Below are 12,716 nucleotides of genomic sequence, written 5' to 3'. Positions count from 1 at the left end.
TTTGCTAATATTTTTATTAGGAACTGATGAATTATTAGACGCCTTTCGTTTTATGTAATACATTAAATTATCACAACATTGTCTAAAGTTTTATAGATCTGTGTTAGTTTAAGAAACCATGTTAATTTATTTGAGATGTCAAATAAAAAAAAATGTAAAAATAAATAGTATTGTTTTATTATAATAAACAGTTACATCAGAATATTTACAGTTTACGTCCTTATATTAATTATTTAGGCTTATAAAGAGATATAGAAATACTTTATATTATACACAAATATATGATGAGACAACCAAGTACTTTTGATGGAAAATAGTCAAATAACTGTTTTAAATCAGGTTTAACAGTAGTCAGTCGATAGTATCCCAATGATTCATTTTTACTGTGACACTTATACAAGGTGTTATACATTGTCATGTTACAAAGTTGTATAAATAATTTTAATGTAATAACTATCGATTTAACTTGCGTGTAATTAGATCGAGAAAGCTCAACTAGTTTCGGGATCAATTCGTGATCCTTAATCACGAGCGCGAGCTATTGACTAATTATTACATTAAAACCTTAGTTCCCAAAGTGGTCCAGGGTCCACGAAAATTCAATCATATTACAATGTAATATGATAATAATTAATAGTTTATTAATTACACATTTGAATATATACAACGCAAAAATACACTTTTTTTTTTATTTTTACCACTCCAAATGGGGATTTTACCACTCCAATTCTAAATAAATGAGAACTGATTGGTTCTTTGTACTGTGAATAGATGTCAAAAAAGTTGAATGGAATCACTCTTTTGATTGACCAATTTTACTTTATTCACATTCACTCACAGCACAATCAATTAATTTTCACTTTTTTCTAAAACTATTAATTCGTGGTTGGAACTCAGCCGCAACGCAAATTGCCATAGTTTGATCCAATATTCACATTTTTTGTCGAGTTTTAGCAACTTGGTAGAAATGTTGATGAAGGAGGTTCACCGGGACCAGGTAATTTTTAAGTCTTTGAAGGTCTATGAGAAAAAGTCTGGGCACCTCTGCATTAAAATATAAAGTATGCTTAGGAAACGTTTAACCATAAATTTGTTTCTACCTTCTCTGATCCCCAATCAGTACTATATTACAAAAAAATAGCTGTTTTTATATTTCTAATGTTTAAATTTTATATCTTTTATAATGTTACATCATAAATACCTTTTGCTCACATAACTTTATTATTATTTGTTTGAAAAGTAAATACTTATATTTCATTGTTCAATCACAGTTTAAAATTGCATTATTATTATTATTATACTAGTGACACACCCTGAATTTATACGATTTTTTTAAATAAAACAACACAAATTAAGCCCATGTCACTCGCTGGTAATGTAGCTTTCTATAGGTGAAAGAATTATTAAAACCGGTTAAATATTTTCTGTGTTTGTCCATTACAAACAAAAAATCAAAATATCTCTATTTTATAATGAGAAAGATTTGATTTTTTGTATATTATATATATTAAATGTTACACCATATCTGAAATGGCTTCCCAACTTGTTATTAAAAGAATAATATAATAATATCAAATAAAGCTATATTTCTGCACAAAGCCACTTGGATAAAATATGAAATGATTACCATGTTATTTATTTTGATATAAATTATTTATATAGATTTAGAATAGGATCGATTCTGTAAACACATTCTCTGCATCAATCTTTCACTAAAATTCACTAATTTCCGACAAATAGATAGTCCAATTCTGAAATGTAATAGTTGAATTAAATGAAGCCGTAACTGAATTCAGTTCGTATACCAATTTAAAGTTTTAAATTAGGCTCAATAAAGCTTCTAGTAATCATGTTAATTATCTGTGATAGAGCCTAATTTATACCTGAAAGTATTACATCTCATCTCATCAGTTAAAGTATTACATCTCATTAAAAAAGTTGTAAACGGATATATCGATAGATTCGTTATCGCTACTGCATACATTACACAGAACGAGACAGCGTCGGTGTTTAATTATTTCTTATGCGAATGCTAATCAAAACCTATTGATGTATTCTTTTACTGCTTTTCAAATAGTGGTGTTAAAAGAATTTAGTATTAATAAGTTTAAAATTAGAGAATTTGACTCCATTAGTGTACCGCCGCTGTGAACAGTTGGAAAGAAATTTCGGTAAATGTTATTTTATAGAAATGCACTACGTTGATGCGTGTCACTTTGCTATTTTTTACTTCATGTCCAGGTCCACAGTGTTAGTATACTAATGATAAAATAATAAAATTTTAAAATCAACCCTATTGATTATAGTAACATTTCAATATTATCTAAATATCCATTTATCACGTAAGTTTCTGCCGTTCAAAGTCAATGGAATGCGTACAATAGAAGCAGGAATGTGCAGATGGCGACCACGATGCCTAATATCAGGGAGTCGCGCCGTTTGCGGGCGTTAATTCGGTAGATGAGACTGTTCAGCATTGGAAATCTGTAATAGAATATATTCATATGGTTATATTTTTAATGGGCAAATATAAATAAATACTATAGGAGATATACAACGCCATCTAGTTTCAAAATAAGCAAAGCCTGTATGTACTATGGGTGTTTTTTTTTTATAGGTTATAATGAAATAGTAACCCCACCCGCGTTATCGGTATACGCTGATAGGGCACCAGTGAAGAATGATAGATGAGGATGAAACAGGTCAGTTAGCCCATCGTGACGAATTCAACGAGAATTGTTCACGATGGTTTTCAGAGGGAACCACGCGGAGGTTGACCTGATAGGGCATATTGCTAGCAATGGGGCTGTCAAACTCCATTGCTAACAATCGCTTCCCCCCCGTACTATGGGTGTTAGACTGATACACATTTTATTTTGGTTAAATACAATTTTTTTAAACACTATTTGTATTATACATAAAAGACAACACCCAGACCAATATAAACAAACAGCTAAATTTTTTTTAATTTCGCGAGGGTCAATGTGCATATTCCATTAGTGGGCAGAGTCTTATTTATAAAATGTACATGAAGGAATAGAGAACGACTGGTGGCTGTAAAATATGATGAGTACGTGAATTCCAGTCGTGTTTACTTTTTGTACATTTTTTAAAACTTGTAACTAAATATATTTTATAATTGGTTCTTTATTATAACTTGACGCCTCTAGTGTCAAGAATTTGTAAATATTAGCAATGCATTATGTACCTATATATAATATTGTTACTTATATGTATGTCCTTAGGTAAATAACTATGATTGATTTATACTAATAACAAAAAACCGTGTGGATTTATTATCTTATGTAATTGCGTGTACATTATTGACGCAAAAAATACCAACGTACCTGTTTGTGATGTCGTTGAACCGTGTCTGCATCCGCTTGAAGGTCTGTCGCTGTGACGCGAGGTGCTCGCGGGCTTCCATCGCTATATTGATCTGTTCATCTACTAGTATGTGAGAACTGGAACAACGAAATAAATATGTAATATAATGTAAAAACTTTATTCAAACACAAGCCTATATACATATATATTACAGGTAAATAGTTGAATTTTTGAATAATCAATAACTGATATATTATTTTTTTTTTTTAATTATTTTGAAAATTGATAGTAATATTATCTTAAAACCTAATTACATAAAGTACAAAAAAAAAAATATTGCAACTATATGGAAACTATAAAACTTGATTTCCCTTTTATACTTTTAAATATACAGTCCCTTTGGGAATTTCAGGTAACACATCTGAAATTTCTTTGATGTTAAGAGCTACAGTAACCGTCACTAGCTGAGTCGTATGCTCACCAAATAGTGATTACTACCCGTTTATTCTCTATATTATGAAAAATAGCTTTTCCATTAACTCAGGAGTCCCAGGTAAGTACAGGATGGCATCAAATTTGATGATTTGTGGGACATCATAAAAATATACCTAGGAGCACTATAGTAAATGTTTTTTTTTGGTTTTTTAATATTTTTTTCATAATGAATTTTTTATCTTCTAAGGCCCATGATATACACCAGATTTCATTATAGTTAAAGAGAGCTGATTACAGATAGAAAGAAAGAAAAAATGACAGTATGTAGCCCCATGAATAACAACTAAGAGCGCAAGGTAGGCTAAAGCTAAGTGGTTGGATGGTAGCTGACCTGTGCAAATGATTGGCTTCTTTATTGTACTGATCACGGCGGTTGAGGCCGGCAGCAGGCGGAGGACTGCTACCGCGTAGCAGTTCCTCGCGTTCTCGCCGTGCGTTAACCCGGGCAGATGTCTTTGTGAACTCTTGTTGGTAGTCCTGCAAGTGTTAGAACTACTTATCACATTTCTAATTAATATAGCTGGCAACACTAGATACAAATACTGTGAACATTAGCGCTGTGTGTTTCCTCTGCTAATCTATATATAAATTCCTAGTAGTTTCTACTATTTTATTATAAATAGAGACCATATAAAGATCTTAGACAATTGCTTACATTATGCATGTATACTTAAGAGTTTATAAACCAAAATTTACGGAAGTATTATAATGGCAATGTCAGAAATATCTATTAATTAACGAAAACAAACATTTGCTATAAGAGCATTATCTAAATAGTTGCAAAGAAATGGATATAGCTAATAAATAATATTTTGTTCTCATGACTTAAGGATCTAATAATTTACCATAAGTATTTCTCTGTGTCTCTTTATCGTGTGCATCGTAGCAGCGCCACTCGGTGCCAAATCCGCCATTTTGTCGTTAATTGATGAGAGCTGATAAAATGAATAAAAAAAATAGAATCAATGTTTGGAGCAGCAATGTAACAAGTCTGAAATAAATTTTACATTGTATATTGAGACATTGTATATACAGTGTATATTGAGACTTTAACAAACATTAGCATAATACATGTACTTCTGGTTAATATTATGTGCTTTTAAATACAACTATATGTATTATGGGGTTTATCTTAGCGAATTATCAAAAGATCTAAATATATCAATAATTCAAATAATAATGTTTATTACATTACTACATTGTTTTACTAGTGTCACGAACTAATAGTAGTGGTAGGACCAAACCTAAATTGGTTATGGGTAAAATACACTTTGTGCAAGGTTTTTTAGTGTCATAGTAAATAAGATTTAAAAAAATGGGAGTGCAAATTTCTGATAAAAAAAAAAACCAGAAATCATCCAAAAATTGATTTCCCACACCTTATATCGCCACTGACATAAAATATTCAGATTTGAATTTAAAATTATACAAAACTACAATACATTTGAATTTTTAATTACCTTGTTTAATAATTGCTGCAATTCCATAGACATTGTATCAAACATATCTTCACTATTGATCAGAGGAACAGTCTCCGAACTCAGGCTAGATGTGGTACTCACACCAAGTTTACTAAATGCCACCAGTTTTACATCTATGTCATTTTCTAGTAGACGAGCTTGCTTCCGCAGCTCTAGAATTGAAAAATAAATTAACAATTGTGTGTATTTTTAAAACAAATTCACAATTGTTAAAATAATGAAAAATTAATTCTGTTAATTATTAATTTTAATCACAATAGTAACAGTCCAAGAATGTTTCTGACAATACTCAATGGGGGTTGTCAAAAGCAGAGGGAGGAACAAAAACATACTTATAAAATTGTTATAACTTTATGAGTCTTTATTTTATTATTTTTAAAACTTATGCTAAAAATTTTTATCCAATGTTTATATACATAATAGGAAATTAATGAACAGACTTTATTTTTGTCTTTTCCAACAATTGTTTATACTTCACCTGGAAGTCTTCTACATGGGCATTATTTTATTTTTAATAATTTAATATTGTGTATAAACATATAATGGTTACAAATTAAAAAACGATCCAACTTGGTGTACTCTATGATTTCTATGGCTATTGCCTATAGACATGAGTGACTCTTTACCACTTTACGTGGCAGCAGTTATCACTTTCCATCAGGTTGTCTGTCAGTCAGTTTGCCATTCTATTATGAAACAGATCAAAGTATTTTTATGTAACCTCATTCATAAGCATACACTAGGGACAGGATCTATTTTTTTTAATTAATAGTCTGGTGCAAGCATGCAAAGCTTTACAATGACATATATGAGAGCACATACGCAGTTTTTAAGGGGCCTTATTATACATATAGTGGTAGTCATATTGTGACACAAGTCCTGGATTTAATTTCCACTTCAGTCAACTTCATTCAATAATGCCCTAGATGTTTGGTTTAATGTGATTGTATAAACTTTATTAATATTGACACAGTGTGAATCAAAATTATACTATCCTGTGGTAATTCCCTTAATATAGGCTATCTGTGTTTATTATAAAGTTAATTCAATTCCAATGAGATATTTAAGGTTTTTGCATTATTGATGAGAAGTCAGGTCAGTTGACCAATTGTTACAAATGCACCAAGAAGTAACTATGATAGTTTACAGACGGATAGAATGAAGAATCAAACATAGCATATTGCTAGAAATGGGTCCATTTGTTCCCATTATTAACAGTAGCCTTCCCACTATTTAAGGATACTCTAGTTAATATTTCTTAACCTCCAAACAACATTACAAAATGTCATTTCTAATATTAGTAAGATATAAAAATTCTGTAAATCACAAGCAATATGTTAACTATAACACCTGAAGGAATTGTTTTTATCGAAAGGACTTTGGTCACAACAAGTTTTGCCTGTTACATGTCATGAATCATATTAAAAATTACAAAGAAAAGTAGGTTAAGAAAAATTAACGTAATGAAGTAAGTAAAGTTGAAACCAATATTTATGTATTACTATAAGAGAAAGCAATCAACAGAAAATATTTGACGTCATTGGATTAAGAACCGGTGAAACTGTACATTTTAAGTGTTCATAATATTATTTGCTACGTACCTTCCCAAGACGTACTAGCTAACATGGTCATTTTTCCAATTATTACTTTATTTTGTAACTTCAGTACTAACAGTGCATGTGATATAAATATTATTCACTATTTCGTGTTGAATGATAAATATAAATATATCAAATACACATTTTTATTTCCACTGTAAATGTACTGTTTTTCATTCATTCATTTTTTTTTTTTTTTTTTAGTACGTTTGTTCCGTTTGGAACAGGCTAAGGTCGGAGACCATGCTGCCTAGTCTTCAAAAAGATAATTTGTCTGGAATTTTATTTTTCTAATGTCGCTTCAATTATTGTCATAATCTTCAATATTTCATTTGTCAAATCCGGTAAGTACATTTTCATAAATATCTTTTCTTGAGTTTTCTTAAACCAGTGGATTTATCAAATTAAAAATAAATAATTATAAAAAATCATTGTCTTGCAATTCAATAAAAGTATTCTTATAGCTCCTTGAATGTTGTAATAATATAAGTGAAAATAGCTTTGAAACAAGAAGGAAATCTTAAGAGAAGCGGGATTGAGTGCGGGATATTTTCGGGTTTTTTGAAGATAATCCTAAGTTCGTCAAACATAATGTGTCTTTGAATGACAAATTCAGAGCAATCAAAAAAAAGGTGATGTAGAGATTGGGCTGTATTTGAGTTACACCATGTGCATGATGGGGAAGCGATCATGCCCATTCGGTGCAGGTGTTCGTTGAAATGTCCGTGGCCGATTCGTAATCTACAAATATTGGTGTAAAATTTTCTGTTTGTGTCCTTTCCTTTGCAGTACCACGGTTTTCCAATACGCCAATTAATTTTGCGGTACCATTTGCCTTTAGTCTGTAATATTTGAGTCCAATGCTCCTCCCATTTAGTTGTAACGATTTTATGTATTCCAATACTACAATCTGAGTAACAAAGGGGTAAATCTTGAACACGAGCAGCACTTGAATTAATAATTTTAGCCAAAGTGTCTACTTGTTCATTCCCAAACACTCCAATATGTGAAGGGGTCCAGATGAAGATAATATCTTTTCCATATATAGTACAGAGATGATAATATTTATTACGAATTTCTTGAATTAAGTAGTTTGATGATGAAATGAATGTGTTATTTTTTAATGCCATAAGAACACTCATACTATCTGTAATTATAATCCATTTCGAATATAGTACCTGTTTTTCTATGTATTCTAATGCTAAAAATATAGCTTTTGCTTCTGCTGTGTAAATACTAGCCAAAGTTGAAATTTTATAACCGTGACCAAATCTATTTGACAAATCGTAAAAAGCCACTGAAGTGCTAAGTGCATTTTTGGAACCATCTGTATATATCTGCCTGTAGTCAATAAATTCTGATAAAGTCTCATACATATCGTGCTTTTCTTTTATGTCTTTACGTATAACAATTTTGATCTTACAGAACTTACTCTCATAAAGGCCATTATAACAAGGAAGTATCTTACTACTATAGATGTTATATTCATCTCGTAAATTCAAATCATTGACAATAGTTTTATTCAAAAACATAGAAATGGGGCAATTTAATAATTTGAGTATGAGTGGGTTATTGGAAACTGAAAAAACTTTGAAGAGAAATTTGAGTTTTAGGTATTCGAAACGAAGAAGGATAGGAGGCAAATTACATTCTACTTGCATTGAGATAATTGGAGAAGTATACATAGCACCTAAAATAAGTCTTAAATTCATATTTTGAATTTTTTCGAGTTTTTCTACTAATTTATGTTCTGAGGCATAACAAAAGAAAGCGTAATCAAAATTACTTCTAACAAGAGATTTGTAAAGTAAAAGGATAATTTTAGGATCAGCTCCCCAGTTACGACCAATTACAGATCTTATTATATTAGTGGCTCTTAAAGCACGATCTACTAAGCAATCAACGTATAGATCCCATTTTAAATTTTGATGAATAATTACCCCCAGAAATTTAACGCTACAGTCTGTTGGAAGAGTTTGATTATTATATATAATATTCATTAATGGAACATATTTATGAACTTGATGAAAAACAACTACTTTACTTTTGGTTAAACTAATATCGAGGGAAAGAAGAGAAAAATATTTCTCAAGTCTTTTTAATGACTCATTTAACACTAATTGCATATCAATAATATTCTTTCCTTTTATATAAATTAATAAATCATCGGCAAATTGCAAGTTGTTCACACTGTTTCCTAAAATTGAATTAAGTTTATAGATATATAAAATATATAGTAGCGGGCTTAGAATACCACCTTGACATACTCCTTTAGAGCTTAACCTAGGTCCTATTAATTTACTATTTACTTTAACATACACTTCTCTATTACTAAGAAAATTATAAATCCATTCGATAAGTTTCATTGGAAGAAATGAGGATAAAATCGAAGATAGAACTGTTAAATTTACATTGTTAAAAGCTCCTACGACATCTAAAAAAACAGATAGAACATATTCATCGTTATTCAAAGCAGTACTAAGGTCGACATAGAAGTTCGCTAAACTTTCGCGCGCTGAATATCCACGGCGAAAACCAAATTGATTCGATGGTAATATACTATTACTTTCAATAAAGAACTCTAAACGCTGTTTAATTAATTGTTCGAATAATTTGCCTGCACAGGACGTCAATGTTATAGGTCTATAGGAGTCGAAATTTGTAGGATCTTTACCGGGTTTAATTACTGGAATCAAACAATCCATTTTCCATTCTGGTGGGATAATACAGTCCTTCCATAAATCGTTAAAAATTTGTAAGAGTTTAGTAAGGTTTATTTTATTCAGCAATCGAAACATATTGTATGTTAAGCGATCAAGGCCACTAGCTGTATCTTTTCTAGATTTTACTGCACTGGATATTTCATCAATTGAGAATGGGTCAGTGAGAAATTTTGGGCATGAATTAACAGAATTAAACTGTTTGTCATCAAAAGGTGAGTGTACAAAATCAGGAGTATATTTGCGTAAAAAATCATTGACCCATGATATATCTTTAAAATGATTTTGACGATGTTTTGAATTTAGTTTTCTCATATTTTGCCAAACAGTGGAAATTGGTGTTAATCTATTAAATTTGGAACAAAATTCCTGCCACCCCTGTTGTCTTACTTGCTTAATTACTAACTTTTTAACAGCTTGAACTCTTTTAAAATTTATGTAATTATCGAGAGTTGGATTTTGTTTAAACCTAAGGTAAGCCGCTTTACTATCATTGACAGCTGTCGCACACCTGTTATTCCACCAAGGTACTGCAATATGTTTGTGCCTCTTTGAAGTATTTGCACCGCTATTTGATAAGTTCCTACGTGGAACGGAACGTTCCACAGCTGTCAAAATAATTTTACAGAACCTATTGTAATTGTTTAAGGGTTCATTGACATCATACTCGAAATCCAAAAGTAATTGATTAACAGTTTCAGAATAAAGATCCCAATTAACGAGACGTAGGTTTATACGATTTAACAAAAGTTTATTAACTTCATCTATAGGAGCATGTTGTTCACCTGACGGAGTTGATGAAGAGTTCTTTGTGTTTATTTTAGTAAAAGTCGGCAGGTGATAACTTCCTAACGGATCATCATGAACCGACCACTCGCATTTTAATGATATGGATGGGGATACCATAGTTAAATCAAGGCCATTGGGTCTCCAAATATGAGAGCCAACAGTAGTAACTTGCTTATCATTTAATAGTACCAAATTACATTCATCTAAACAATCAAGAATGTCTTTACCTCTTGTATTAGTGGAGGTACAACCCCACATAGTATGATGTGCATTTAAATCTCCAGATATGATAGTGGGTTTAGGAAGAGACTCCAAAAAGAACTTAAATTTGGCTTTAGTAAAACTAGGTGTACTATTGGTAGGACAGTAAATACTGGCAACTGAATACCAAGAATTATTAACTTCAATACTAATAGCTATAGTTTGCAAAGAATTGTCGAAAAAAGAGTGAAGTTTTTTATATCTAATACTATTATGTATAATAATCGCTACTCCATTGTGGTTATTACCACAATCATTTCGTGATAATCTTTAATTTTTAATTTGTAATGTGGTTTTAGCCAAGTTTCTGAGATGAGAGCAATGTGAATATGATGTTCATTTAAAAATTGTGTAAAAATATGTCGATTGCTCAGTAGGCTCTGAGCGTTCCACTGTATGATAGTTAATTGGTCTCGATTGAATTTTGTGAAATAGGTCTATTACCAAAAGTATCATATAACACATTCAAAACACTTTTAGTGTTAATAGATGTGTTCTTTGTGTTATGTAGTGAAATAAGTTTGATTATGCTTTCTATTAAAAGTGATAAACTCTTGTTATCAGAATTTAGAATTGAAATTAGGTCTACATTTTTTTTAGGTTTGTTACCCAGTTTAGGAAATATTTCAGTGCTAAGTATATCTCCAAAAGAAGCAGGTCTGAATTTAGATCTATTTTCACTTTTGTTTAAAAAAATACACTTGTGTGATTTCCATTGCAGTGTACACAAATAGCGTTTTCCATTCCAGTTGTACAAGTTTTATAATTATGCTCACCTTTGCAGATGCTGCAACACTCAGAAACAGAATTTAGCTAAATGTCCATATATATAGATATATGGAGTGACATTGTGGCGCCAACCTCATATCCATATTCAGGTAATACAGATGCAGCAAAAGTAATTGTCACGGTTAGAGTTGGCTGTAACACATATCCATGAGTCAAGGTATTTTTTCTTAAAATTCTTTTAATAGCAATAATTTTCTTAGAACTCGATATCATAGTATATATTTTTTTATTAGATATATTTGTAGGTACATTTCTAATAACGCCTGTAACTTCTGTTGAAGAAGCAGGGCCTTAAAATGGTAGTCATTTAAAAAAGTTTTATTATTTAAAAAAGCATTGGCTAAGTCTGGCTTTTGAAAGTATTTTTTGAATTTATTTATAGATCTAAGATAAGTTACCAAATCGTTTTAAACAGGAGGAGAGTGAGAGCAATCTTCCAATGGTTTTCACTATCTGAGGATAAAGACAACAAATTCTGTCCCAGGGGATTCCTCGGGATATCTTCTAATATAATCTGTGACGTAGTAAGGTTTATACTTATCGGCCTTATCAATTTCAGATTCTGAGTCAGTAGAAGTATCTTCCGAATATATATCCTTGTCATTACAAGGTTCATGGTCTACATCACCTGAATCGTCATCTTTTTTTTTCCTTTTTCTACAACTGCGCTTCCCCATGAATGCTAATTATATTACTGTCGCTGAATTTAGTGAAAATATAATATTTTATTCAATAATAAGAATTGATAGAGATAGTTTTAATAAATTAATAAAAAAAATTTAAAAAACCCGCTTGTTCTTATTCGAGTTTCCCGCCTTTCACCACTACATGTCATTCCCTGTGTGATAGTTTTTTTTTTTTTTATCTTTTCTTATGGCACGGCACAAAGTGCATCCGCCAAAAACAAAGTTTGAGAAACAGCATTTTAATTTTGGACAGAAATTTTAACTGATGTGTGATAACAATGACTTTCAACGGCCAGTCAAGCAAGTAGTTTGTAGGAAATAGATAGAGCTAGAGTAGCTTTGTCTCTTTTCTGCAAGCCTTCTTTATCCTACGATAGATACTTGGTATAATATACTCGTAAGATCAAGAATATCATATACATTTGCTGGATTCAATTCACTAAATACTTCATGGTACAGATTGTTTTGAAACCCTGTTCGTCTATTAATTTATTATATAACAATAGATATTTTACGAATATAATAAAATTGTAACTAGATGAATTTTCTACATGAAAGATATTTAAGTGA

General features: G+C 30.9%; 1 protein-coding gene across 1 annotated transcript; it reads right to left on the bottom strand.

The window, feature by feature from the left end:
* Positions 1–155: 155 nt before the first annotated feature.
* On the bottom strand, positions 156–7,080 carry LOC113515122 (Golgi SNAP receptor complex member 1). Its single transcript, XM_026899271.3, has 6 exons — positions 6,905–7,080; positions 5,283–5,455; positions 4,668–4,757; positions 4,154–4,299; positions 3,348–3,464; positions 156–2,484 (listed from the first exon to the last, which is right to left on the bottom strand). The coding sequence occupies exons 1-6, from the start codon at positions 6,933–6,935 to the stop codon at positions 2,364–2,366; spliced, it is 678 nt and encodes a 225-aa protein (XP_026755072.1). The 5' UTR covers positions 6,936–7,080; the 3' UTR covers positions 156–2,363.
* Positions 7,081–12,716: the final 5,636 nt, after the last annotated feature.

The sequence above is a fragment of the Galleria mellonella genome, unplaced genomic scaffold, assembly GCF_026898425.1.
Source record: "Galleria mellonella isolate WM207_F2 unplaced genomic scaffold, CSIRO_AGI_GalMel_v1 utg312, whole genome shotgun sequence".
NCBI classification, from domain to species: domain Eukaryota; kingdom Metazoa; phylum Arthropoda; class Insecta; order Lepidoptera; family Pyralidae; genus Galleria; species Galleria mellonella.
This window is presented reverse-complemented; position numbering and strand designations above follow the sequence as displayed.

Bases quoted from the DNA above. Each gene is read 5' to 3' on its own strand.
- LOC113515122 (XM_026899271.3), bottom strand. From the start codon at position 6,935: ATGACCATGTTAGCTAGTACGTCTTGGGAAG. The intron at 5,456-6,904 runs GTACGTAGCAAA...TTTCAATTCTAG, and splicing joins AGCTAGTACGTCTTGGGAAG to AGCTGCGGAAGCAAGCTCGT. The intron at 4,300-4,667 runs GTAAATTATTAG...TAACACTTGCAG, and splicing joins GACACAGAGAAATACTTATG to GACTACCAACAAGAGTTCAC.